The sequence below is a fragment of the Canis lupus genome, chromosome 7, assembly GCF_011100685.1.
Source record: "Canis lupus familiaris isolate Mischka breed German Shepherd chromosome 7, alternate assembly UU_Cfam_GSD_1.0, whole genome shotgun sequence".
NCBI lineage: Eukaryota > Metazoa > Chordata > Mammalia > Carnivora > Canidae > Canis > Canis lupus.
Window position 1 is genome coordinate 31,212,680 of NC_049228.1, and position 27,847 is coordinate 31,240,526.

Here is a 27,847-nt window from a genome sequence, read left to right on the forward strand (position 1 = left end):
TAGACCCCACATCCACATTCATGTCTCTAAGTGACACCCATTTCCAACTGACTCACAATTTGTCTCCAAACCCAACCTCTCTTCTGAGCTACATACCCACAAATCCAACAGTCCACGTGACCTCTCAACTTAAATGTCTCAGAAGCACTGCAAACTCACAAACTGAAAAGAAAACCCATAATCTTCCCCCCACCCTCAACCTGGGCTTTCTCAGTGGTCTCTGCACCATAAATGACTCCCATCCATCCAAGAATGAAAGCTAGAAACCTAGCAGTCCCCCGTTACGGTTCTTCTACTGCTATGTAATGAACGATCCTGAAACTTAAAACAAGAAAATAATTTATTTTGCTCACAGATTCACAATTTTGTTGGGGCTTGGCAGGGACAGTCTGTCCTTGCTCCATGCAGCATCACTTGGGGTGACTTGATTGGGATTGGAACACCCACTTCCAAGATGGTGCACTCACTGGCTGGCAAGTTGGTGCTAACTCTGATTCCTCTCTTTGTGGGCCTCTCCTCAGGAAAGTCTGGGCATCTTCAGAGCATGGTAGCTGGAATCTAAGAGCAAACATCGAAAGAGAAAGAAAATGAAAGCTGCCAGTACCTTAAGGTCTAGCCCAGATACTGACTGAGCATCGCTTCTACCACGTTCTACTGGTCAGGGAGTCACAGAACTCAGACTCAAGGAAAGGGACATGAACCTTGCCTCTGGATGAGAGGAATTTCAAAGTATTTGGGGACCATATTTTAGAATCCCCGTATCACCCAATACCTCCCTCTCCCTCAGCTACAAATTCAAGTCATCACTGTGCCCTGATGATTTTAGTTCTTTTGAATCTGTTTACTTTTCTGTTTCTCTGCCACTAGCTGATGCGAGCTGCCTCTCCTAAGCTGCTTCCATAACCTCCAACTGGCCTTTGCACGCTTGTTCTGCTCCTTCTATCTGTTCTCCACGCTGGAGCCAGCATGATCTTTTAAAAAAAATTGTGACCATGTCACTCCCCCTACTTAAAGCTCTTCAGTGATTTCTCACTAGCACTAGAATAAAGACTCAAATCATAAAGACAGGTTCTCTAAGTTATATTTAAGTTCTATAAATCACTGAAGTGTTCCCCAAGCCCCAGTATTTCAGCACCCTGATCTCCCAGAGTGCCTCCTATACCTTGAATAGTACACAAATTTTTGTCTTGTCACATCTTTTGCTCCTTGATTTGGAAAAATATCACCACCTCCACCTGTAGTATCCACACCTTCCTTTTTTCCTAATTTTCAGAGGTCACACGTCTCTTTCCTCCATTTAAGCCTTCCCAGGTCACTCTGGGCCCCACTGATTTCTTCCTAACAGGAATATATAGTCTCAACCACCTCTTTGGCATCTGTTATATTGCCATTTAACCTTTCACCCACTTCGGGCCTCGTCTTCCTAAATAACCCGAGGGCAAGAACGACTGCTTCTACTTTTCTTTCTTTTTTTTTTCTTTTTTCTTTTTTCTCCTTCCGTCTCCTCCCCACCTTTTTTCTTTTCTTTCTTTCTTCCTTCCTCCCTCTCTTTCTTTCTCTCTCCTTCCTTCCTTCTTTTTTTCTTTCTTTCTTTCTTTTTCTCTTTCTCCTTTCTTTTCTTTTCTTTTTTCTTTTCTTTTTCCTTTCTTTCTCTTTCTCACAGTTACCAGAACAAAGGCTCCAATGTCTATTTCGTTTTCCACGACCAAGTTACACGTCTCTGGCCCTCTTTTCCTCTCCAGTACTTTTCGCTGAGCTCTCGCCTCGGCTCTGAGACTCTCTGTAGTCCGCCCTGGGCATCCATCCCAAGCATCCGCAGACACCGCTATTGACTTGTGAGATTCTACACCACACGCTAAACAAAGACATCCAGATCTCCGTCCCTGGTGATACAGGCGCTTCTGCTTGCTTATCTCCTTCATAATATTCCTCTTCCCTGCCCTCAAAATTGAAATTACCCCTCTATTCGGACAACGGCCACGACTAGGCCTTCTTCCCAAGTAGCAGCCCACCTCTCCCCGCTCCCATCACTCCTCGCGCCCGTTTCCGGCGCGCCTTCCCTTCCCCAAGATGGCCGCCGCGGAGCGCGGGGAAGGCGGCGCGAGTCCCAGCCACGCAGGGCCGCTGGTGTGCTGGGGGCTGGGGGACGAGAAGCTCAAGGCCGGGGGCGCCTGAGGAGCGGGAAGGGCCGCAGAGCGGCACCTGTGAGGCCCACCGCCGGGCAGCCTGCACCTGCTGTGTCCAGAGCCACGGCCTGGCACAGGAAGTGGGCACCTCATCCCCCAGCGTCAGGGGCCGGAAGTGAATGTTGCTGAGGCCCGGATGTGGGTGAGGGTTCCCATGTCTCCGCGGAGCCCTCGGTCGGGCAGAAGAGGCTTACAAATGATGCTGTTGTCAAAAATAAATTGGCCACTTGTCCCTTTGATGGTCACCACCAAGTTCCTTGGGCTGAAACCAGTGATGACAAAGGTTGTGTTGAGGGAGATGTCAACCACACACACCGAGAACCTGGGACAAGAGACTGGTTGAGCACACATGGCAGTGCCTTCCTTGCCACGAAGACTGGGTTGGGATTTGTGGGAAAAGACCAACACCCCTTTGTCTGGCATGCCCAATTACTGTGGCCCAACAGCCCCACAAACAGCATAGGTATGGAACGTAAAAGTAACCTGGCTCCAGGCATGCATGTTCCCAACTGTATTTTCTGCCATAGAAAAACCATGGAAATGCACAATCACTGAGTACCTACCTCTCTTATTCACCCGCTAGACCCTGGAAGTTGCTTGCTTTTTCCTGCTCTCAGTGGGTTCCTTACTTTTCTCCTAATCTAATTCTTTAGAAAGATAAATTGTCTTTCAAACTCATAAGTACCCTTGTTTCCTCCCCCCTTTGAGTCTTCACTCATTTGATGCAAGAAAGAACCCTCATATTTAGAATTGTTTCAAATAAACCATCAATGCAGATAGCAAACAAACAAAACAAAACCCCCAAGAAACCAAAAACCTCAAATTGTGGTCACGGCCAATTAGACTTGGGCCCATCCCATATTTCTGGCCACACCTGCAGTGGTGTAATTCCAGAATTGCATTGCAGGACATCATTGAGGGGACAAGGGGAAGCAGCCAGGCTGAGAGAGGGCAGATAGTGGAACTTGTCCTAAACTGCCCTGATGGAATGAGTATGCTGTTTGTACTTGGTGTGTATGTTTATTTGGAATCTTAGTGGGGAGGTTAAAGGATATCATACAGGGGGAGTCACACCCCCCCAAATCACCTGCTTGGTGCTATTGCTACAGACTGGCATGGTTTACTTTCTGAATGTGCCCTACCTTCTCCATGCCCTGACCTCTGCACAGTGCTCCTCTCCCCCCACCCACCTGTTCTCCAATTTTCTCATGGTTCATTCTTGCTCATCCTCCAATGTCAGCACAACAAACCTTTCCTTTGGACAACCACTTCTCATCCCCAAACCTTTAATTCTATCCTGTTATCAAATATGTAACACTTGTTTCCATGGTGGCTTAAATTTTTCTCTGGGATTATTTATTACAATTTGACTTACCCAGAAGACTGAATGCTATGAGAGTAGGAACGATGTCTGTCTCTGTCATTTTCTCCCAGGAGCCTAGCACAGTGCCTGCAACATGGGTGCCCAGCAGCCATTGGCTTTATGGGTGTTCATGAATAAGAACCTATCCTTTTGAACCTCACGAGGTAGCCAGCTGGTTTGTTTTTAGTGTCTCCTATCCTGCCTGCCCTCCTTTCCCTCTTTCTCTAGGCAGTTCCAGCTTCTGTCTAAGCCTCAACTTTCTAATTTCAAATGCTTCTGTCAAAAGGTACCCGTTCTGAGTCCCTTTCTTGAGTCTGATGGATAAGAGGAACTAATTAGGGAAATGGGTCTGTCCTGCAAGTTAAAGGAAGAGAGCCCCTCAGTGTGTCTTCCCTCCCTCCCAGACAGCACTTGTATTTTAGCAGCAGCTTCAGTGTCTGTCCTCAATGGTGCTAATTATCAGGATTGAGAAAGCTGATGGAGGCCATATTTGACTTGGAAGTTTGTAAAGAGAGTTGTCCTCAGACTACTCCATGTTGGCAGTGCTCAGGTTTTCTCCCTCTCTGCCTGCCGGGCTTGTCTCTGTTCCCAGATCACCCTGTCCCTAGAGCAGCCCTCTCTGCCTGGAGCACCAACTGTCACACTTGGACCTACCTTCTTCCTGAGGTGCCTCCCTCGCCTCTACCACCCAGTGACCTTTGGTCTGTGTCATTGTTTTCTGCCCCAGTGAGTCAGGGATGCCATAAACACCTGGCATGGGCAGCACACAGTGATAGATAGTTGCTCTCACTTAGACCTTATCTCTCTGTACACGTGGGAATGGGTTACACTTGCTATGAGCAACACTAGTCTCCCCTGTGACCTCTCCACACCCCTCTCACCCAGGCTGGAGTCTTGCTCCATCTGGCTCCTCTTCTATTTTCAGTGTCTTCCTTTCTGGAGCTCCTTCCCTATTGTCTATAAGCCTGCTTCAAGTCTCTGCATCTTCTATCCCAGAGGAGACCAAAGAACTTTCTCAAGGCCACCTTGTTTCAGCTTTTTCATTTTCCTGTGTTCGACGAGCTCCTTGCCAAAGTAGGCTGCCCTCCCTGTCTCTATGTCCTCACTTTCAGCTTGATTTATAAAACTGTCACATGGCTTTTTGATTACAAGAGTAACGCATATTTACTACAGAGCATTTGGAAAATAAAAATATACAAACAAGAAATCCAAAATTTATCCATGATCCCAAAATCCAGAGATAACTTATTAATACCATATTTTGGTATATTTGCTTCTAGAATTTGCTCTCTTTCTGTGATTAGGTGGAAGTGCGATACTGTTTATATATAGTTGCGCATCCTGCTTTATTTTCTTACCTGTACAAGTTCAAAGAAGTGAATCAACTCCCTTGGGGGCAATTTCAAGTCCCACCTTCTCGACAAGCCTTTCTATTACAATCCTTCTTCTGGATAGTGACACAACCCCTCCACTCTCTCCCTCTACATTTTATTCCCTTAACACTTACACTTAACACCTAATTAGGCTCCATTAGGTTGCTGACAGTGACCTCTAACTGCTGCCTGGGTAGGGACTATGCCCCAGGCTACTGAACCCACAGGTCTTATTAGCACTCAGCTCTGTAGAAACCTTGAGGTGTGAACTGGCAAACAGTAGAGACAAGAGAAACATGAGACACAGGCCCCACAGGAAGGGGCGTACTGTCTGCTGAGAGGAGGAGGCTTGCATGCACCAACCCTCATCAATGGAGTTTTGTGTGTACCTGGTGAAGAGCTGCCTGAAGTGGCCAGAAAACCCGTGAGCATTAAGGGCTGGGATGGTCCCAATGGTTTCTGGAGGATATAGCACATGAACATGCCTCTGATCATTTTCCCAGTGCCTTGCATGAAACTCGGACTGTAGGAAAAATTCATTGAATTGACTGGAATTTACAGATGCCTAAACATCCATGTTGAACAGTTGGACAAGTTCTAACCGCCCATCCCTCCACCGCTGCCAGTGAAGACAGGACAAACCAACCTGCCTGTGTGAACTGCCCCTCCTCATCCAGGGTACCAATACTTTCTCAAGGCGAGAGCAAGTGCTTGGTCCTGGGGCAGGCTGGGACACCTCTGGCCTCCAGCACTTCCTCTCTGAGAATGTGGTTTCTCGGAGCAAATGGATTTTCCTAAGTGGAGGCATTACTGCCAGTTTCCCAAGGGTTCCCATAATGCGCTGTGTATGCCTCAGGCAGCCAGTTCCATCAAGCATTTCATTATTCTCCTTGGATGTATTACTTTCTGGTTAGCTCTCAAGAGACAGTTTATTATCTTCTTAACAAACCTTAATTATTTACAAGCAATCATCAAATCTTCAGGCTGGGTCTCCACACCCCACCCTTTCAGGGAGGTTAAAGGACCTCGCTCATTTCCTTCTGGGGCATCTTGCAGACTCAGCTTCCCTTCTCTGGGGTCTCTTTTGATCCCTTATTTGATTTTTTTTGGCATTTTCTAGCAATCTGTAAGATAGGTTCTCCAATAAGTTTCTCTGGTTGTGAATCCTACCCATCTTTTAAGCTTAAATTCTCTGTAACTCATGTATTTGCTGCCAAAGAGCACTTCCTGTGTTAGGCACTTTGTCGAACCTTGGGGACATCGAGATGAAGAAAACGGTAGCAGAGGAGAAAGATGTGACAATATAGAACACTGGTATGGTTCTTGCCACATCGGGTAGGGGATGTGCCTGCCCACGATGGTCAGTCATTCAACCCTCACCGTAATATTGTTATTCTCATTTCATAGGTGAGAAAACAGGCACAGCAAAATTAATTAAGTTGGTCAAGGTCACACAGTTAAAAAAAAGTAAGAATGAGGATGCCAGCTGGGGCAGTTTGGTTCTTGCACTTGTGTTCTTAGCCACTCTGGTGTATTGTGCAATAAACTTTCATGAGACAGAAGTCTTAGGAGGCAGGCACTTGTGAGCAGTAGGTGGGACAAAGGGCAATGGCGTTGATTCTGCTTGGGAGAGTCTGGACGTTTCCTCTAGGAAGTGAATGCGCTCCAAACGCCTTCCTCAGTAAACTGCTATGGTGCTGGGAGATGTTGACTTCTTCCTGGAGGTGAAAAGCACTTACTCTCCCAGTGTGTCTATCCTTAGGGAGGTTCACACAACCCTGAACTATTCCTTCTTAACCCCTTGTGGGGAACTAGCTGAGCATCAGATGGATGCTCTTCCTGAACAGGAGAAGGGCTCAGCCTTGAAAAGGGAGCAGGGGAATGAGAGTGAGAAAGACTCTTTCTGGAGCACGAGACACACAGCTTGCAGGTGGCAGCAGGATGGGTGAGCTGCAGCTGCTCGAGGCAGGGTGGGTTCTGAACCACTAGAAAGGAGATGCCGGATGTAGACCCACACAGGGAAGTAGAACAGGAGGTAGTTGGAAGGTTCTAGATATGAACTTCTCTACTTCCTACTTTTCTAATCACAGATGAGATTCCCATCTGATACTTTTGTCACACCCACTGAGTAGGGAAGCAAAGATCCCATAGAAGAAGAAAACAAGGGCCACAGTATCAAAAATATTTTTTAAATCATCAAACATATATTTTTTTAAAGTCACAAACATCTTTTGACCCTACAGACTCTTTTAACTCCCACGTGCCTTTCTCTCTCTCTCCTTTTTGGCAAAAGCTGTCCTCTTCTCATCCACTTGCCCTTGAGCTCATCTTCCCAAGCTCCATCCTCTCTACTCCATGGAATCTGCTCCTGCTGAGGTCCCCCCACCCCCTCCATGGTGCCACATCGAGGGGTCATCTCTCTGTTCCCAGGTCCCTGGCCCAGCAGATCAGTAATGTTGAATTAGTTGACCCCCTCTGCTTTTATGAAACACTTGTTCTGCTTGGTCTCTAGAAAACACTTTTTCTTATCTCTCTTCCTAGCCCCCTGGCCAGTTCTTCTTCTCCTTTGCTGGTTTCTCCTCATTTCCTCCACCACTAAGCACCCAGGCCTCCATCCCAGACACCTTCCCTGTCTTCCTCCCCATCCTCTAGCCTTCAGTGACCTCTCCAAGAACTGTCTCCTCAACACCTCTGTTGGGTGTGTAATAAGCATCTCAAACTTCACATGTCCACAAACAAACTCCTGATCTTCCCCCTGAAACCTGCCCACCTCAGCCTTCATCATCTCCCTAAATTAGAATTCCATCCTTCTAGTTATTTAGGCCAAATCCTGATCTATCTTTGACTCCTCTTTTCCTCTAACACATAAAATCTAATCTGCAGTCAAATCCCATTGGCTCTTTCTACATACATTCCAATCTGGATCACTTCTCTCTACCTACACCACCAGGACCTGTGCCCAAGCCACCATTAGCACTCACCTGTACTATTGTAGTAGCCTCTTGAATGGTTGTCCTGCTTCTGCTCTGTTCCCCAATCTCCTCCTTCCTCTCACTTCACTTCAGCCAAGATGACCCTTTAAAATGTATGTCAGGGGATCCCCGGGTGGCGCAGCGGTTTAGCGCCTGCCTTTGGCCCAGGGCGCAATCCTGGAGACCCAGGATCGAATCCCACATCGGGCTCCCGGTGCATGGAGCCTGCTTCTCCCTCTGCCTGTGTCTCTGCCTTTCTCTCTCTCTCTGTGTGACTATCATAAATAAATAAAAATTAAAAAAAAAATAAAAAAAAATAAAATGTATGTCAGGTTTATTACCTTGCTTAAATCCCTCTAAGGGTTTCCCACCTCCTCCAAAGAAAAATATGAAGTTCTAGATATGGGCTATAAGACCCAATGTGACCTGAGACCTCTCTACTTCTCTGTCTCATCTCTCTTCCCTCCTCTCCTCCTACCACATGGCTTCCTTGCTCTTCCTTACACGGGCCACACTTACTCCTGCCTAGAAAGTTCTCACAACACGTATCCACATGGCTTTCTGTTTCAGTCATCTATTGCTACATACCAAATCACCCCAAAACTTAGCGTCCTAAAACAATGCTAAAACTTAGCGTCCTAAAACAATGAGCTAGATTTGGCTCAGGAATCTTCACTCTGGGCAGGCTCTGCAGGAATAGCTCAGCCCTGCTTTCCTAGACAGCTAGCTGAACATGCTCATACACATGCTAGGAATTGATGTTGGCTGTCCCAAGGGACCTCAGCTGGGGCTATGTCCCAGATACCTGCATGTGGTCTTGCCAGGTGACTGCTTAACTTTATCACAGAATGTTATTGGGTTCTCAGAGTGAGCATCTCAAGAGGACCAAGCAAAGCTAATGTCCTCTTACAAGTTAGCGTGAGAAGCCATATGGTACCACTCACATTGTAGTCCCAGGCCCACTCAGATTCAAGAGGAGGGGACACAGAGGAAGGAGAGTCACCATCACATGGTAAGATAAGTATACATGATGGGAGATACTGTTGTGGCCACACGGTTTTTCTCACCTTTTCCTGATAAACTTATGTAGAGTAAACTAGCCTGGGAATCCCTCTATTTCTTTACCTTGATTTAATCTTATGTATAAAATTCCTTACCACATTTAAGTGCTCCATAAAAATGTGTAAAATGAATGACTATATCATCATCACAACAAAAAAGATGGCAAAGAATATTTATCATGAGCTTTCTATGTGACAGGGACTAAAAAAAGTATTTATGCATATTATCTCTTTAAGTTCCCCTAGCAACTCTGGGAAGTATTTGTGTTCCTATGTAATGGATGAGAAAAGTTCACACAGCTGGTAAGAGGTTGGGGCTGAGACTCAAAGCTGGGCTTTTAGCTACCACACAATGCGTTGGACTTATTTGTGATGCTGCAGGATGGATATACAGTGAACCAAGGCACACGGCTGTGTTCGCCTCAGTCTCGGAGAACAGTTGGTGCGCCGTGGCCAAGATCACAATCATAGTGTGTCTAGCTGTGGTTGCAGGAAGAGAATATCACTGAGCATTCCCTCAGAAGTCCTATGGGCAATGAGTGGCTATGCCATTTACTTCTCCCACTTCCCACTTTCTTTCCAGTCTGGGTGACTGTCAATGCCATCTCTGTGGAAACCCCACAGGGTGTTCTTAAGGCTGCCCGGGGGAAGAGTGTTACCCTTCCATGTACCTACCAGACTTCTGCCTCTGACCGAAATGGATTTATCCAATGGGACAAGCTTCTAAGGACCCACACGGTAAGAATCCTTAAAAAGTTGAGGGTATCATGGGAATGATTATTACCTGACCATGACCTCTTATAGGATGAGCACTCCAAGTCTTTCAATAAATGTTAGAATAAACATAAGCACCCAAGCTGGACTGGATGGGGAGAGAGCAATGAATGTTGGGCCCAGCGAGGGACATATTATGCCACCTTTATTTTGAAAAAGTGAGCGTCCCTAAAATATCCTTCTGCTAGTCGGTCTCAAATTACCTAAATTGTATAATTTGAGACAGTCACTCCTTTTTTTGTTTTGTTTTTTAAAAAGATTTTATTTATTTATTCATGAGAGACACACTCAGAGAGAGAAGCAGAGACATAGGCAGAGGGAGAAGCAGGCTCCCTGCAGGGAGCCCAATGTGGAACTGGATGGTGACCCCGGGATCACAACCTGAGCCAAACGCTCAACCACTGAACCACCCAGGCATCCCCAGTCACTCCTTTTGACTAGCACAGAGCTCTCCCTGAGGCCAGATTTTATTTTATAGTGTTTGGGGGATTTTTCCCTGTTTGCGATCTTTTGGAGAATATAGAAGACATTTTGTTCTATTTTTTATTTTTATTTTGAAACAGATAATACAGTCCCACGGTTCCAAAATTAAAAGATCATCAACATTGTAAAGTCTCATTCCCATCCTTTCCCCTCCTGTCTACCCTAATCTTCTATTCCGCACCACTTCCCCACCCTCACACACACTCCCCATCTGTAGGCAAGGCTGACTTTCACTGGTACTGGTTGTTTGGGACCAGCATCTATTCTGATTGGTTGGTATCTCTGCTGCAATTGTTAAGTATTTTGAATATTACTCTTGGCTAGGAGAACCAGTTTAGTTTCTAGTGTATCCTTCCATTGATTTTTTTATGCAAATTCAAGAAAATGTTAATGTTTTGTGTGTATGTATGTGTGTGTTCCTATTTCCCCTGTTTTTACACAAAAGGTAGCATATTCTACGCACTATTCTGCCCCTTGCATTTTTCACTTAACCTAGTTCCTGAAGAGCTTTCTATATCAGCAATAGAGAGCTCCTTCATTCTTTAAGAGCTGCAGAGGAGTCCATTGTGTGGATACACTGTTAATATTTAACCTGCCCCAAAATGATAGACACTTGCTTATTCCCAACCCCCCAATTACCAAGAATAACCATTTACCTATGCCATTTTGTGTCTGCACAGGTAGACCTCTAGATACACTCCCAGAAAGGGTAAATGCTTTTATAATTTCATAGAGACTACCAAATTGCCTCCCCAGGAAAGCATCCTGTGCTCCCCCAGCAGAACCTGAGTGCTCATTTGTGTGTATGTGTGTGTCTAAGTAATACATGCACATCACTAAAGATTAAGCAGTAGAAAAGTACACAAAGTGAAAGTACGTCTATCTCATACCCTGAACTCCCAGGCTCCTGTTTCCCTCACCAAAGGGAACCTACTCCTACGAGTTTTAGGGTGACCTTCAATAATGCTGTACATATATACAAACATACAGACAGACATATATATGTAAATACACATGTATAAATACGTATGTTTACATAGGCTACGTACACACTGTGCTGCACTTGGCTTTTTTCTCTCAATACATATCATGAAGCTCTTTCCATATGTCAGTACGTTTATATCTATCTCGTTTTTTACATTTGATCTTAGCCAAAAGGCCTAGAAGCAATCTACCTCATTTTTTTAAACATTTGTATTAAGCGTTCCATTTTATTAATGTACTATATATACCAATGATGGATATTTGATTCAGTTCCTGTATTTTGCTGCTACAAATAATGCTGCAATAAAATATCTCTAATGTCTATGGATGAATATAGCACACATACATAGCATAAATGTATATGTAAAGTATATGAATATAGGATAAATTATTTAAAAAAGAACTTTTGAGTCACAGGGTATGTGAATTTAAAATTTTGAAAAATAAGATCAAATTGCTCTCATCAGATGTCATGCCAATGTCTACCTTCACCAGCAAGATGAGGGCACCTACTTCTCTAACACATAGTATTCTCAAAATGTTTGATATTTGCCATTTTGGTAAATGAAAAAAAAAGTGTCTCCTTTCTTATTACATTCACATGTCTCTAATTATAAGAAATGGAGCATCTACTCATAAGTTTGAGTGAGGTCTACTTTTATTTATTTTATAAAAGTAGAGGGTGGGAGGAAGAAGAACACATTCAAAAAAAATTTTTTTGAATACATTCAAAATTAATTCTCCAGCAGACAGACAGCATCAGCAGGTGCAACTGCAAAGGTTTCTCCGTAGATCATATATTCACAAGGCATTATTTGCTTAACAGTGAGAAAGGCTCTGGTGTGTTCTCTGTAACAACATCCACTTCACAATGTGAGCAAGCACTAGTATTGTGTTCCACTTACAATTCCAGGAGGAAAAGCACAACTTGGCAAAAAATATTTTTTGGATCCTAAAGTCAGGTACAATAACATAGACAAACTTTTGAAAACACTTGATCTACTTTTCCACAAAGGAGACTTCTCTACCCAGAAATTAGAGTCTTTCTTTCTCCTTCCCTTGTTTAACTATTAGAGCAATGCCTCATCATTTCCTTGTATATTACAAATACAGAATGGGGGGTTTAAAAAATTACAAAATATCTCAAATGTCCCCATTTGGAACCCTTCAGCAGTCATAAAATAGGGAAATAGAGATTTGATGCAAAAATAAAAAATAAATGAGGTAGATAAATGAATGCTTTCAACACCCATGACTTGCCTGTTCCAACTTCCTAGCCTTCACACAATATTCAAGAACAATCTTCACAATTACTTGGCATACTGCACCAAGGACATTTTTGTACATGTTAGTTTGTGAACTGAGGGGCACCTGGGTGGCTCAGTCTATTCAGCGCCCAATTCTTGGTTTTGGATCAGGTCATGATCTCAGGGTTGTGAGATGGAGCCAGCCACTTGTTGGGCTCTGCTGTCATGGGGGTGGGAAGGTGGGAGTCTGCTTGAGATTCTCTTTTTCTCCCTCTGCCCTTCCCTCGCTGGTGTGCTTCTTCTCTTTTTCTCAAATAAATAAACAAGTCTTTTTTTTTTTTTTAAAGATTATTTATTTATTTATTCATGAGAAACACAGAGAGAGGCAGAGACACAGGCAGAGTGAGAAGCAAGCTCCCCATAGGGAGCCCAATGAGGGACTCTATCCCAGGACCCTGGGATCACAACCCGAGCCAAAGGCAGATGCTCAACCACTGACCCACCCAGGTGCTCCAAATATTTTTAAAATGAGTATGTCAACCTATAATAAACATGCCCTTCTATGAGTTTCTTCAAGAATAAAAACCCAGTTCTTCAACTGAGTAGGCACTGGTGAACTAAATCAAACACCTGCTCCCGTGTTTCACCAGTCAGGTGACTGGTGAACTAAATCAAACACCTGCTCCCGTGTTTCAGGAAGGAGGCACCTGGAAACACAGGGAGTACACTGGCATTCTCAGGGCTCCAGCTGGCTCCAGCTGAACTGTATTTAAATAAGCAGCAACCCACATCGACTCCCTAAGGACTAAAATCAGTCACTTTGAGGGTGTCTCACCTAAGGTCCCAAGTTTGAAGGAATTTTATAATTCTACAACCTTATTTTTTTAGTTTTTTTTGGTAAAGTACATTTAGAAAAAAAGAAAGGATGGGTGCAGGGTTAGGGGGATCATACAAAAAACATCTCTAAACAGGTGCCAGATCTTGTTCATGTACCTGCACACGGTCATCAGGGAAGTAGATAGTACCCTCTCCCACCTTAAGCTAACAGTTGTCTTTTCCTTTGTGGTTCAGTAAGTTCCAGAGTGAGATCTACTTTTAAAATGCAAACAGAGGGGCTCTTGGGTGGCTCAGTCAGTTAAGCACCAAACTCTCGGTCTCGGCTCTGGTCTTGATCACAGGGTCTTGAGGTCAGGTCCTGCAAAGGGCTCCATGCTGGGTGTGGAGTCTACTTAAAATTTTTTTTTAAAAAATCTAAAAGTACCAGGATGCCTGGGTGGCTCAGCAGTTGAGCCTCTGCCTTTGGCTCAGGACGTGATCCCGGGGTCCCAGGATCGGCTCCCATATTGGGCTTCCTGCATGAAGCCTGCTTCTCCCTCTGCCTGTGTCTCTGCCTCTCTCTCTGTCTCTCATGAATAAATAAGTAAATAATTTGAAAAAAAAAATCAAAGGTGCCTGCTCGAGGTAAGCATCAGGTCCCTGGAATACCCAGAGTGAAAGCATTTAGCTTTTTCCCTGACAGGAAAGAAGAGGTGATTCAGGATACCCACGGCCTAGAGGAGCAGGACCGATGGGACAGGAGAGTAAATCCTGCCTGATGCACCCTGTTGTCTGTTACCCCAGAGTCTCTGATGGCCACGGGCACAGGTCCTCTCTATAACCAGAATCTCAGGGTAAAAACCTAGAGGGGGAAACTGCTGCCCCTAGCTTGAAGGAGGTCTCTTTCACCACCACGTGTGTTCAGCCAACCAGCTGTAGGGTCTCACCAGGCACTTCTGAGTGCTTAGAGAAGCACTGAAGTTCTCCTATTGACTGATGGATCCTCGCCTTCAAAAGGATTTGAGGCAATCCCCTTGAGAATAAGCAAGGGTGCAGAGAAAGGGATTACATCTGAGTCCTCAAGGAGATTATTGTGACATGTCCTGGCAAGGGGGTGGGGGCAGGGGATCCAGGGAGGAAGCCTTGGGACAGCTGTGATTAGGAGAATGGTTGGGGCATGACGAGTCCCAGGCAGAGTCAACTCCTTGGAAAAGAGCTGAGTTGGGAGAGATTCACATTCTTGGACTGGTCCACAGCCCCAGACACTTCCTCCCCTCCTGCCCTGATGCCCTTCTACTTCTCAGCCAAGCTTCCTGAGAGCTGGTTACCTGCACACACACAACCCCCCCAGGACATGCCCTGCCCAAGGGTACCCAGCCCAGGGGGCCTACACTCCATCACCTGTGCCCTGGCACAGGCTGTGTCTGTCCAAAAACTAGGGCACCTTGTCCTAATTTGCCCAAAGGACCTGTCTCCACACTCCCTTCTCTACACAAGCATGCTCTGCCTTCTGCCTCTACCAATCCACTGACTTCGTCGGCAACTTCTCTTTTGCTGAATTCACGTGCTCATTCAGGCTTTATCTTGTTTCATCTCTCGCAAGCATATCCCACTATCAACCACTTTCCCGTCTGGAAATCTTCCTCCTTTGCCTTTTTCGGTAATCCTATCTTGGGTTTTCTTCTATCTGACCTGTCGTGGACCATTCAGAATGAAGTAACCTGGGGACTCGGCATACCGCACTGTTACCTGGGGTAGCTTCATCTAGCCCATGGCTCAGTTAACATCTGAGTCACTGACTCCCAAACCTTCATTCCCAGGTGCACTCAGCCACCCTGTCCAGCTCCTACTGAACTCCACCTGGGTGTCCCATCCACACTTCAGGCACAACACATATAGAACAGAATGCATCACTTTTTTCTTACAACATTCTCTTTCTAAGGTATTTCTTCTCTTGGAGGTGACATCACCACACATCTGAATATTCAGGCCAAAGACTCTCACTTTGAGGTCTTCCATTCCCTGACCCTGTACATTTAATACACTCCCAGGCCCATTGGTCCACCCTGTTCACACTCCCCAAATTCACTTTATCCTTCCCGGCTGCACTGCCACAGCCTGATCTGAAGACCCATCATTTTTCATCTGAATTGCTAAACTGATTTCTTAACTGCCTTTCCTTCTCCTTCTAATTCATTTCCAACTCTGAATGGAGAGCTAACTTCCTAAAATACATGGCTCTCTAGTGCTTTCAGGATAAAATGCAAATTATTCAGACCTATATACATGGTCCCTGAAGCCAGAATGTCCAGTTCAAATCCCTGCCCTGCCATTTGGTTAACCACGTAAACTTGGGAGAGGTACTTAACCTCTTGGTGCCTTGGTTTCCTCATGTGTAAAATGGGTATAATCATAATACCTCCATGGGGGGGGGGTGTGCTGTGAGGATTAAATGAGATAATACATACCAAGTGCTTAGAATATTACCCAGCATGTAGCATGTACTCAATAAGTAGCAGCTGTGATCTTTATAGCTACCTGCCCATGCTTATCATTTCTCCCTCCCCTTCACTCACACACTCACCTCCATTCATACTGAACCACTTGGGGTTGACCCAACAAAGCTTCCCACTCCTAGGTCTTTATTCAATATTCTTCCTTTGCCTAAAATGCCAGATACATCTGTCTTCTTCCAATATGCGCCGCCCCAACCCTCTAGGGGCCTGGCCAGTTCTCCTTTGTCCTCCAGGATCCAAGGCACTGTCTTCTGAGAACTCTTCCAGGAAGCCTTCCCTGAGTTCCCAGTTTAGACATAATGCCTTCTGAGGTCCCATATAGCTAATTACAGGATGTTGTAGCATTTATTCTTTGAGGACAGAAATCATGAGTTATTCATCTTTGAATGTCAGGCACCTAGTAGATGCTCAGTAACCATTATGTCTAGCACTTACAGCAAACCTACTATGTCAGGCAATGCCATTTTGCATATATATACTTTCATCCTCACAAAAACTGTATAAAATAGGTATTATTGTTTTTATCTCCATTTTGTAGGAAAGGAAACAGTCACATTTTGGTGGAATTGGGATTTGTACTGAGGCAGTTTAGCTCAAAAGTAGTGATCCAGCTAGTATCATGTTCTTTTTGGTAAACAATGAGTAGAAGAGTCAAGTAAATAAAGTGGGCTTGGAAGCCAATGGTGGCTGCCCAGCACAATGTGTGGCACATAAGAGGTGCTCGATAAATACTAGTTGTCTGAATGAGTGAGGACAATGAACTGAAATCGAATGCGTAAGGGAGATGTCAGAGGATACCGGCGGTGAAAGTGTGGGGATCCGAGAAAGCCCCATTTATCCACATGTGCTCCTGTGGTATGAACAGCCTACCTGCCCTGGTCTTTCAATAGTTTTATTAAAAGCACATATATGTTGTAACAGGAATCCACAAATGGGCATTACGTATTAGAGCTGTTTATTTGAAGGGGTTGTTGAGACAGGGCTTTGGGCCTGGGAATGGTGGACGAGAATCATCAGCACAGGCAGCAAGCACCATGCCAAGCCCTGGGGTAAGGCCAAGTGGTGGTTTCTTCTTCCTCCCAGGAAAAGGTGCTCATCTGGCAGTTTTTGGAGAAAAGATACATCTATGGTGAACTTTATAAGAACCGTGTCAACATATCGAAAAATGCTGAGCAATCAGATGCCTCCATCACTATTGATCAGCTGACCATGGATGACAATGGCACTTACGAGTGCTCAGTCTCACTGATGTCAGACATGATGGGCACCTCTCAGTCACGTGTCCGGCTCTTGGTCCTCGGTGAGTGTCTCCATCTCTTTCCTGGCGGGGAGGGGGTGCAGGGGCGGGGGAACAGGGAGGAGAAGCTCCCTGTAAGGTAAGGGGTAAGGTAAAGCCGGGGCAGCAATGCCTGACCAGGAGCTCAGACTCTTCCCCTCATCCCGTCTGCCTGGGCAGGGGGCTGCTCCTCCCTTTTCACCTGAAGACTGTTCTGAGCTGTCCACCCCTGGGAACCAGTTCCCAGGGCAGAGGAGGAGGCCTGTTTGGAGCGGCCCGGGGGCAGCCTGGGAAGTTCTGTCCCCGTTCAGTCCAGTGCTCTTCTTCCCCATATCCCAGCTCCCTTCCTTTTCATGGCAAACTTATTAGGGAGAAGAAAAAGGGAAATCATAGATTCTAAAGAAGGACTCTAAAAAAAAATAAAATAAAATAAAATAAAATAAAGAAGGACTCTCACCGTGCCTTCTTGTGGTGCCGGCTGAGAGCCAGATCGTGACTTTCCCGTCATAAATTCAGCTAATCAGTAGAAACCCTTCACACCACCATCTCTCTACCCCTGGGCCTCAACAACACACCACTGATCAGGTTCTACTGCCTTTGACAGATGTCCCAAGATGACACTCTTTTCCTACCAATATCTTATTATAGGAGCTTCTAGTTGGGGAAGAATCTGAACAATCATCTCCCTGAGTATCTTCATTTTGTAGATGAAGCCCAGGGAAAGTAGGCACCTGACTCAGAGTCAGTTACTGGAACATTTTAGTGAATGCCTCCTCTATGTCCAATATAGGAGTGGCCTCCACCCCAGGAGGTAGCAAAGCTTTTATGCCAAAATGATGGACCATTTTTCCTTTATTTTTTTTCCATTTATACTACTTAGTGGGATTTTATTTTTAATTGCGGAAAGTGGCCGCCTGGCTTTCTGAAGCATTGTATCAGTCAAACAATAGAGCCCTGAATACAGAATAATTAACTGTCTCCTTCTTCCATCCTAACACCAGCATGGCAGCCAATGGTAATATTCTTTCATGCTTTTCTCCATGTCCTTTCCAAACAGAGATTGTATTATAAAGATCATTTTGGGGGGTAATGTTTCATGCGTATTTCTCGAGATCAATATCTATGGATCTACCTATTAGCAGCGTACGTTCCATCATGTGGATATACTATGATTCATTCAAGTGTTCCATACTGATGGATATTCTCAGGCTGTTTCCATTTTTTTGTATGAACAATACTGATAGATAGATAGATAGATAGATAGATAGATAGATAGATAGATAGATAGATAGATCTTCCCACCCCTGGGAGATGATGACGTGGCTCCTCTGAGGTCATGGCCAAGGGAGGGAAGGTTAAAGGGAGAAAAGGGAAAGGCCTGCTCACCTGGCTAGACCACGTGTATCTCTCTTGGCTCTCACGTAATTCCACCATAGGTTTTTTTAGGGGGTGCACTGGCAGTTTCTTCCACCTGACACAGGTAGCATGTGTGCCCCCCATCCTTTTTCTACCCAGCCCCTGCTTTTGGCACTCACTGCGGCCAGTCCACTCTGGGCTCTCCTGTGGCCCAGTGAGCAGAGTCCCTTCAGTATGATGTGAATCAGCACACCACCCCCCTATTTGCCACACCCCTACTTACCCTGCCATTGAAGCTTGCTCCGGCCAGCTTTTCTTGGCAACACGCAGGCATTACAGTCCTCAGGCGGGTCCCCAAAACCCAGAGGATCTATATAGCCCTCCCATCATCACACTGCAGGATCAGCACTTCAGCAACTTACAGGTTCCTCTCTCTCTCTGAGCCTCAGCCAGGGAATGAGAGATGCCATCTCCCAACAGTAGGGAACCCTAATCTCCATGTTGGATTTTTTTGGTGCCTCCCTGGCTTGACCTGAGATGGGGAAATCCTTTCTTCCCTTCCCACAAGAGAGGAGAGTAAATGCTCATGAATCCCTATTCCTAAGTATCCTCTACAAAGAAATCTCCCTGATGAACCTCTAGGCTTCTCTTGCTCGGGTGGGAGGAAGGTAACTGATAACCTAAGGATTTGCTCTTGGAAAGGCTGCTGGGATGTTCCTCATGCTTCTCCTTAATATTGAGGATACTTACCACCCTGGAGGTTGTAGTAAATTCTGAGCCACAGGAGAAGTCCCAATCTGTATCTTGCTAATGTTTTCTATCATGCATTTGAGGTCTCTTGTCATGTACCATCACTGCTGGGAATATAAAAATGAACTTAATGTTCTTTTCTTATGTCGTTAGGTCTTATTTTTTACATTTAGATCTTTATTTTACTTGAAATTTATTTTTGTAAATAGGATACTAGGAGTCTAACTTTGTTTTCTTTCAAATGGGTAACCAATTACATCAGCATCATTTATTGTACCAAAGAAACAATTATTATCCCACTGGAATGCCAGCTTTGTCACATATTAAGTTCTTACATAGACATGGCTGATTTTTCATTCCTTTTTTGTCCATTTTCCTTTTGATTATTCCTATGCTGTTACATGGTTTTGATTACAGCATGCTTATAGTGTTGATGTATATATACATAATTTTTGTGGGTTTTTTTTTAGTTGGAGCTATCAGTGCTTGAATAGTTGGCTTTTAATATCTGATGCTGTGTAATATCTTCTCTTACTAAACTTCTCCAAAAAAAATGTTGTCAATTTTTTACACATTTTTCTTCCATGTTAATTTTTTAAACCACTTTGCTTCGTTAAAAATAGAAGTTGATTGGAATTATGGTCAACTTACACATTAATTTGCAAAGGAATGACAAGTTAAAAATAGCAAGTCCTCTCATCTAAGAAGATGTATTTCAGATTTAATGACCTTCAATAACATGGGATCTCTAATAGAATTCCAGGCCTCCTGTGGACAGATGCAGAGCCTTTTTTGTCTGTAGGAGGAAGGCATGGGACTCCTTTCACAACCCTGTTCCCATCCTATCTAGTTAAATTTCCCATTTCTATGTGTCCTCTTGCTCTAAAAACAGAGGGGATTTAACTTAAACAGAGAGAAACTACCATCAACTTGCAATGACCTTGGTGTGTGTGAAAGTTGCCACAAATTCATGGTTATAATAACTCCCATTTACTGAGCACCAGGTATGTGCCAGGCCCCTAAGAGCTTTACTGATATGGCCTCTTTTAATCTTTGCAATCCATCTATGAAAGTGGGAATTAACACTCTTGTTTAATAGAAGAGAACAGTGAGGCTCGAGACACCTGTAGGAAGTGTCCAAGCTTCCATCGAAACAGGATGGCCCAAAAGCAAAACCCTTCACTGCTCCACGGTGTAAACCTGCCACTCCCAGCCAGTAATCAATCCAGTTCAGGATGGTTACCAAATTCTTCTATATTTACCTACCTTTCAAAGTAAGGTAACAGCTGTCAGTTGATAGCAGACACAAGCTCACCAGTGATGTTTTAGCTCGCCTTGGCAGTAACTTGCATCCTGCCCTTCCTGGATCCACGCCAACAAGAGAAGGCTAGAGGGGCAGAGCCGTGCCAGCCCTGGATGTGCCACTTGCCTGCCCTTGTCCACAGCACACCTGCATCTTGAACACATCACTCGGTGGTAACTGAGGTTCTGTACCTGCTCTTCCAGGGGGAAGGCTTTCGCTTAGGGTCTAAGAGATGGAAGCTCCACTGCCCTGTGAGTGCATGGGCAGTAGTTTCTGGGTTTTCATGGGATGCTCTTGATGGTCTTAGATCTAGGAACATTCACACCTCCTCTCATCTCATGGACGAGGCTGTCACCATCACACATTATCATCTTCAAGCGTCTTTATAGCTTTGTTTTAGTTGCTCCAGATCTAATCGGGGTGCCCTGCTGTGTTTGTCTCTCTGGGTCCATCAGAGCAAGAGGCCTGCTCTCCGGAGGGCTCCTCGTGTGCAGATCTGCAGCACAGAGAAGGCTGTGCGTTGTTAAAATGGAGCTCTGCTCACTCCCCTCCTTCTTCCACCTTGGTCCACACACAAACAAAGAACTGTTTGGTGATGCTGCCCTGCCTCTTAAGAAATACTATTAGAAAAAAGAGACAGACAGAGAGAGGGAGAAACTAAAAAAGGAAAAACATTCACTTGTGTCACTAGGTTTTTTATTTGTTGGTGCTTCCTTCCAGCTCTTATCCATGTGCTTGTTTCTGTCCATAACTGAATCTGTTGCCTAAGGAGTTGGGACTTTGCCCCTTTCGTGCCTTTTGCTCTCTTCGCAGTTACCATCCTTTCTTTTTTAAGATTTTTTAAAAATTATTTATTTATGATAGACAGAGAGAGGCAGAGACACCGGAGGAGGGAGAAGCAGGCCCCATGCAGGGAGCCCAACGCAGGACTCGATCCCAGGACTCCAGGATCGCGCCCTGGGCCAAAGGCAGGCGCCAAGCCGCTGAGCCACCCAGGGATCCTCCTTACCATCCTTTCTAAAGCTCCACCCACTTGCCCCTCGCCCCTCGGGGGAGTGGGTGCAGCATCCCCCGTCCCTAACCGAACAACCTGTTGCAATTAAAGCCCTTATAAATAATGTCCTAACAAATTGTTCTGCGTACATAGCTCTTCATTTCTATTTGCCTTAGCTCCTCGGGGAGATACTACAAGCCAAAAAAAAAAAAAAAATGCACGTTTGTATCTAGTTTCTATTCTGCACTTCTTCCTCCTCTCCCCTTGCCCCGCATGGCCCCTGGCTGCACCCCTCCCTTCTCTGCACCTGGTCCTTTTCTGGCTAATTCGGTCTCCTTTTGGCTTCCCCGAAGCAGCTGTTTTCGTCAGGCGACGAGCTGCTTCGGGGAAAGCCAGCAAGACCCGCTTACCCGTGACTGTCCAGTTCCTCCCGCCCCTCCAGGGCCAGCTTCATCCTAAGACAGGAGCTCTCCAGCAGGGGGGCGAAGGACACACGTCCGGTGGGAGATTAGGGATCTCAGTGTTTTGCTTTAAAAGGAGACAGAGAGAAAGGAAAGTGAGAGAGATGCCATTTTGTACTCCAAGTTAAGAAATCCGGTAAAAAAAATCTTTAAAAGAAAGTTTGCTTTGCAAATGGCTTTGCTACTGGGCTATTTTTAGGTAGAAGGGCTTTAATTATACGGGGCCGCCCGACGGGCGGGGCGAGGGCGCCGAGAGCTCCGGGACCGGGCGGAGCGCGCGGACCCGTCCCCGCGGGGAAGCCACCTGGCGCGGGCGCGGGGGCGGGGCGGGGGCGGGGGCGGGCGGGGGCGGGCGGGCGGCTCCGCGGCCTCTGGCGCCCCCTGGCGGCTGCCGCGGGAGGCGCAGCTTCGGAGCGGCCGTGCCCGCCGCCGAGATCTCCGCGGAGCAGCCGCTCTCCGTCCGCGAGGTCGAGGTCGCAAGGGCAGATCGGAGCCCCGCAGGCCTCGCAGCTCCGCAGGAGGGGCTGTCTGCCTGGAGCTGACTCGAGGTCCTCGCTGGCCTTCATGGTGGGGGGCCGGGGACGGAGCCCTGAGAGAGGGTGGGGACCTGGTGCCTAGGTGGGCTGGGGGGAGGACAGCCAGGGCGCTGAGGTTAGGGCCCGGGTGTCAGGGTGGGGGTGGGGGGCCCTGACGTGCTCCCTCATAAGGCTGGCCTCCTGGGGGTGCTTGGTCTCTTGTCTCTACTGCTGCCTGCAGAGTGAATTAAGGATTCGCCTTGATAATTTCCCCTAGCTAGCCTCCGGATGTGTCCGGATAGGCTTCTCTAGAGGCTCCTTTGCCTTGGCCTGCTCTCTTCCCTTTGTGTCTTGGATCCCAGAAAGCTGGTCCCAGAAAGGCCTGACTACAGTCATGCACACCCCGAGTATGACGCTGGTTGCAGTGTTGTGTCCCAGGGGGTGTTGTACTTTAGGCCGACTCTCTCATTGTGAAATGAAAGCCCAGCTCCTCCAAAGGCAGAGCTGAGAAATAGGGTGACTGCTTTTGGTGAGTGGAGAGGGATGTTCCTGTACCCCGGAGCGGTCAGGAGGTAAAGCGTGGCCCGCCAACCCTGACCTAGTGCCAGACCCAGGGCAGGTAGCAGGGCTCACCTTCTCCTGTTCCTGCTGGGCCAGAACCCAGTGAAGGCAGCAGTCCGACCCTCCTGCCCAGGCTGCTTGTCCCTGGGGCCTGGACCAGGATGTAGGAAGGCGGTTCTTGAACTTCCCACCTCTTAGGTTTACGGGAGTCCAACTGGGGCAGGCTTAGGGGAGTGCCTGTTACTTACTCCATGCTTGTCCCACACCTGGTGGGCCTCCACTGGAGCAGCAGAAGATGTGGAGCACACCCACCCACAAGCACCTTGGCCTTTCAGAGCAAAGCTAGAACTGGCAGCTGGGCCAGAGGGGAGGGGTGCATCCTGCGTAGCTTCTCCCAGCTACTCTTCATGCTCAGTGAGCATGCGTCAGTGCAGTCTGGACTGTACAATGGGTGGCACTATTTACTGGAGAAGCAGACTATACATGGGTCTAAAAAAGGAGTTGGAGGGGACAGGCCTGCCAAGGCATTCAGTGGTAGCCCTCTGTGCTGCGTATTCTCCCCTTCTCAGCCCCAGGGATACTACCTGAAGTCTCAAGCATAGCTGATACTTCTTGTCTCAGGGCCTGTGCACAAGCTTTGCACACTCTGTGTGGAGTGCCCTCACCTGTCTCTGACCACCACTGCCTCCATTGGCTTTGTTTACTCTCACTCCTCCTTCAGGTCACGGCCCAGGCTGTGACCTTGCTTGTGCCATCCCTGCCCTGGCAGCCTGGCCTCCTGCCTGCCTGTTATTGTCTAATTACTTGTCTTTTGCCCCACTGGACTCCTTGAACACAGGAACTCACTCACTATGTCATCCCAGTGGCCCGCAGTTTGAGTTGAAGGGCTTCTGAGACAGGGCTTTCCACTAACCCGGAGGCAGGCAAAGTTGGCCAAATCCAGCCTAGGCCTGTTCATACATGGCCTGAAAGCTAAGAATGGTTTTTACATTTAGAAAGGATTATTTAAAAAGTAGAAGCAGTGACAGAGACCATAGCATGGCCACAAAATCTAAAATATTACCTTTGACCCTTTACAGAAAACCTATTGTCCCCTGCTCTTAGAGATGGGACACTGAGGGACTGCAGGATTGACTTGAAAGGGTCAACACCAGAGGGAGTTGCTATGGCTACTGGAGAGAGTACTGGCTGTGGAGTCAGAAGACCTGGTTCTAGTCCCATCCAGGTCTTGCCTAGTCTCCTCTCTGGGCCTCAGTCTCCCCACCTTTATAAAGGTGGTGACTACTGTTGCACTCAGGACACTTCCTGATGTCCGTGTGTGCTGCCCGCTGATGGTGACAGGCCACAGAGGAGATATTTGGGGTGGGTTGACCTTACGGCACTTTCTCTCCCCAGGAGGCTATGAATTTCTCTGCCCTAGAATGAGCAAAGTAGTATGTGTGTGAGTGAGGTGGAAGGTGGCTGTCCCCAGGCCCCTCCTGGGTCATGCCTTCACTTTGGTCCTCCCACTCTGCAGTGCCGCCCTCCACGCCGGACTGCGGCATCGAGGGAGAGACCGTGATCGGGAACAATATCCAGCTGACCTGCCAGTCGAAGGAGGGCTCTCCGGCTCCTCAGTACAGCTGGAAGAGCTATGACATCCTGAACAAGGAGCGGCCAGCTGCACCAGGTAACAGGGTCAGCGGGAAGACGGGCCCCCGCCCCAAAATGCAGGTGACTGGCTAGAGTTGCCAGGGGAGATCCCAGCCTGGCCAATCCGGCCTCCGTGCAGGGCTGCTGGGCTGCTGGGCTGCTCTTTCCCTCCACCCTGCAGTCAGCCTGTGATATCTTGCAGTTTCTCTAAGTTTTCTCATGATAATACCCATCTCACAGGTTGTTGTGGGAAGTAAAAGTGAATCATGTAAAGCACTCAGTGGAAGCACATAATAAATGTTCATTTGTTGACTTTGTTCCCTGCAACTCAATTCTCTCGAATGAGCATGTATGGATCACACTCTGTGCAAAAGCACTGGGTGGGATTTAATTTTGACTATGATCATGTCCTAGTCTAGCACTATGGCTGCACTCACAGGCAGGCATTCCCATCCTCATTCCCTATCCGGGCTTCACTGAACTTCACCTTCCCAAACATGCCCCCCATTTCTTCTTTTTTTTTTTTTTTTTAAGATTTTATTTATTTATTCATGAGAGAATAAATAAATAAAGAGAGAGAGAGGCAGAGACACAGGCAGAGGGAGAAGCAGGCTCCAAGCAGGGAGCCTGATGTGAGACTTGACCCCAGGTCTCCAGGATCACACCCCGGGGCCGAAGGCAGGTGCTAAACCGCTGAGCCACCCAGGGATCCCATGCCCCCCATTTCGGGCCACACCCAACTGCATGATCAGGTCTACTGGAAGGATCCCATGTTCTCAGGAGACATGAGGTTCAGCTGTGGTTGCCTGGACACCTGCTTTGTACTAGGCAGCTTGGTATTTGACCTTTGATCAGGAAACAAACTGAAAAAAAAAAAAACCAACAACCAAAGAACCCTATATAAATATTTTACTGTCATATTACCTTGGCACCAACTGCTGTGGGAATACCTCGCTGGCATTTTTGGGCTCGAGGGCCCCCTGGCACACCCAGTGCTCCTGGAGATAAAACAAAACAAAAACAAAAACAAAAACAAAAACAAAAAAAAAACAAAGTCTGAAAGATGCCGGTTGGTTTAACTTCTGGGATATCTTTCCACTCAGTGTGGGCAGTGAAAAGTGAAGCAGTGGTTGGAGACATGTGAGAAATGGGATGGGGCAGGAGAAGAGCCCTCCGGGGCCTGCTGAGTCCCACCTGGTGAATGAACATTTTGAGGCTTTGGTCAAACGAGGATGAACTTTTTCACTCTGTCCTTCACTCACTTGGGGAACAAAATAAGAACTTTTAAAAAGTAATAATAATAATACAAATAGAACCCACTCAATCTAATGTAAATTAGAAAGTTATAATGTGGATTTCAACAAGCTTCCAGTTTTGTTTCCAAATTTCTGGCTGGCAAATTTTTATCGAGTGTGTCTGGAATTTCTGTTGAAACCACCTGGCAGCCCTCCTCTGGGTCTATGGCCTGCCTCCTGACCCGTGCGTGACTCAGTGACTCCAGCAATGGTCACCAAGGTCTGCCATGGACAATGTTGGCCTGCACTTCCTTGCAGCAAAGTGTGTATAGGGAGACCCAGAGCTGAAGGTTACATGATGAATGCTATAATAGTTTTATATCCAATGGTGTTGGAAACCAGAGGATGCACAAGGAGATAAAAAAGGGTTTCTGCAAAGAGGGGGCACTTGGGGTGGCAATATAGCATGTGGCCAAGAGCATGGTGTGAGCTTGAATCCTGGCTCTGCCACTTGTTAGCTATGGGACCATGGTCACATGGTGATTGACTTGGCCTCTTTGTGCTTTAGTTTTTACATCTGTAAAATGGGCATAAAACTAGTACTCACTTCATAGAGTTCCTATGAAGGTTAAATAAAAGTACATGTAAAGCACGGAGACCGTGCCTGGTAAGAACTCCTTAATGCTGTGTGTTATGTGAGCTAGATCCTTAAGGATGAGTGGGCGAGGTGTGGGAAATATCCCGGGAGCAGTGAGTTTCCATGCAGCCAAGGGTAGGGAGCATGCGCTGCAGGAAGGAGGGATCGCAAAGAGCTTGTGCATTGGGCTGGGGAGGTCAGCTTTTGCCCTGGAGGTCACCTTCTGAGGAGCATCATCACAGATACTACGCTACTCATAGCTCTCCTGCCTCCAGCTGGAAAGACTTCCAGGCGCTAGAAGCCAAAACTTCGTCTTTCTATGATTCAAAAGAGGAGAAACCCAAGGACTTGAAAGAAGGTCAAAGGGAGACTTGCATACTTACTTTGGAAAAGCTTCATCCTGTTTCAGGTTAAGGTTTGCTCAGAATCAGAATCCAGATCTGGGAGTGCCAGCCAAGCTTGCACCCGGTGTTGGCGTACAGGTGGGGTCATTCAGAGCCTTGGGTCTCCACCCGCCTCACGAGCACCAGAGTCTATCCTGTCTTCTTCAATTGGACCAAACCCAGTTCTAATTCTTAAAACAGGTTAGTCCACAGTGGACAACTTGGAGAGTAGGGTTCCTCCACACTCCTACATCTGAAGACAGCAGAGATTGCTTCCTTTCACTTAGTAATCGGTGGAAGCAAGCCAGCAGTGTAAAGAACAGGGAATCTGGAATCAGTAAATAAGAATTTCAGTCCTGGTGTCTCCGCTTTGTAGCTGTAAGTCACTCACAGCCTCTTTGACCCTTAGTATCATCATCTGAAAACCTGGGATGATCATTATACCACCTTCCCTGAAGGCTGTGAAGAGGATAAGAGGAGATCCCATGTATGATAGTTCTGAACATCCTTTGTCGGCCAGCTGAGCTTCATGTACTGGAAGAGTAGGAATTTGGGTCTCAAAGAAGGAAGGAGGGGTACTTCTGGGGCTAGAGCACTTTAGAAGAGGAGATTCTCAAAGGTTTGAAAGAGTGGGCAGGGGCCCTGCAGCCAGGGAGGGTCCTGAGGATCCTGGGTGAGAGGTGGCAGCCTGAGCTTATTGACAAGCCATAGGATCAGGGTTGTGGGGTGGAAAGTGGCCAGGGAAATGAAAGTTAAATCTTGCCAATTTAACATCAGTGCCTCTGGGAGACCAGGGTTTCTCTGTGGGGAAATCTCGCCCCAGATGTCGCCCTGAAGTGCTGGGAAGGGCTGACTGTCCTGTGCGTTCCTCTTCTGGACCACAAGGTGTCACCACCACAGCACAAACATTAGCTTTAGCCAGATTTCAAAAACTGTATTAGGTCCCTTCTAAGAGGACAAGCAGCTTGG

At 46.7% G+C, this 27,847-nt stretch overlaps 1 protein-coding gene and 2 long non-coding RNA genes across 11 annotated transcripts in view; 1 reads left to right on the forward strand and 2 right to left on the reverse strand.

Moving 5' to 3' along the window:
- GPA33 (glycoprotein A33) overlaps positions 1 to 27,847 on the forward strand; it is a 47,062-nt gene that overhangs the window by 5,201 nt on the left and 14,014 nt on the right. The window contains exons 2-4 of the mRNA XM_038542651.1: positions 9,539 to 9,693; positions 16,859 to 17,075; positions 24,508 to 24,660. Of these exons, the coding sequence (XP_038398579.1) occupies positions 9,539 to 9,693; positions 16,859 to 17,075; positions 24,508 to 24,660 (525 nt within the window). The remainder of the gene's footprint in view (positions 1 to 9,538; positions 9,694 to 16,858; positions 17,076 to 24,507; positions 24,661 to 27,847) is intronic.
- LOC111096674 lies at positions 323 to 2,006 on the reverse strand. Its single transcript, XR_005362159.1, has 2 exons — positions 1,668 to 2,006; positions 323 to 558 (listed from the first exon to the last, which is right to left on the reverse strand). It is a non-coding gene; the product is annotated as an uncharacterized LOC111096674 (long non-coding RNA).
- Positions 16,714 to 27,765, reverse strand: LOC102154001. Of its 9 annotated transcripts, XR_005362155.1 has the most exons (5): positions 26,879 to 27,765; positions 25,548 to 25,621; positions 20,424 to 21,982; positions 17,006 to 19,261; positions 16,714 to 16,872 (listed from the first exon to the last, which is right to left on the reverse strand). It is a non-coding gene; the product is annotated as an uncharacterized LOC102154001 (long non-coding RNA). The 9 variants fall into 9 exon arrangements; XR_005362158.1 differs by lacking the exons at positions 25,548 to 25,621; positions 26,879 to 27,765 and having other exon boundaries at positions 20,424 to 21,080; positions 21,865 to 22,217; XR_005362154.1 differs by lacking the exons at positions 25,548 to 25,621; positions 26,879 to 27,765 and having other exon boundaries at positions 17,006 to 17,144; positions 19,158 to 19,261; positions 20,424 to 22,217.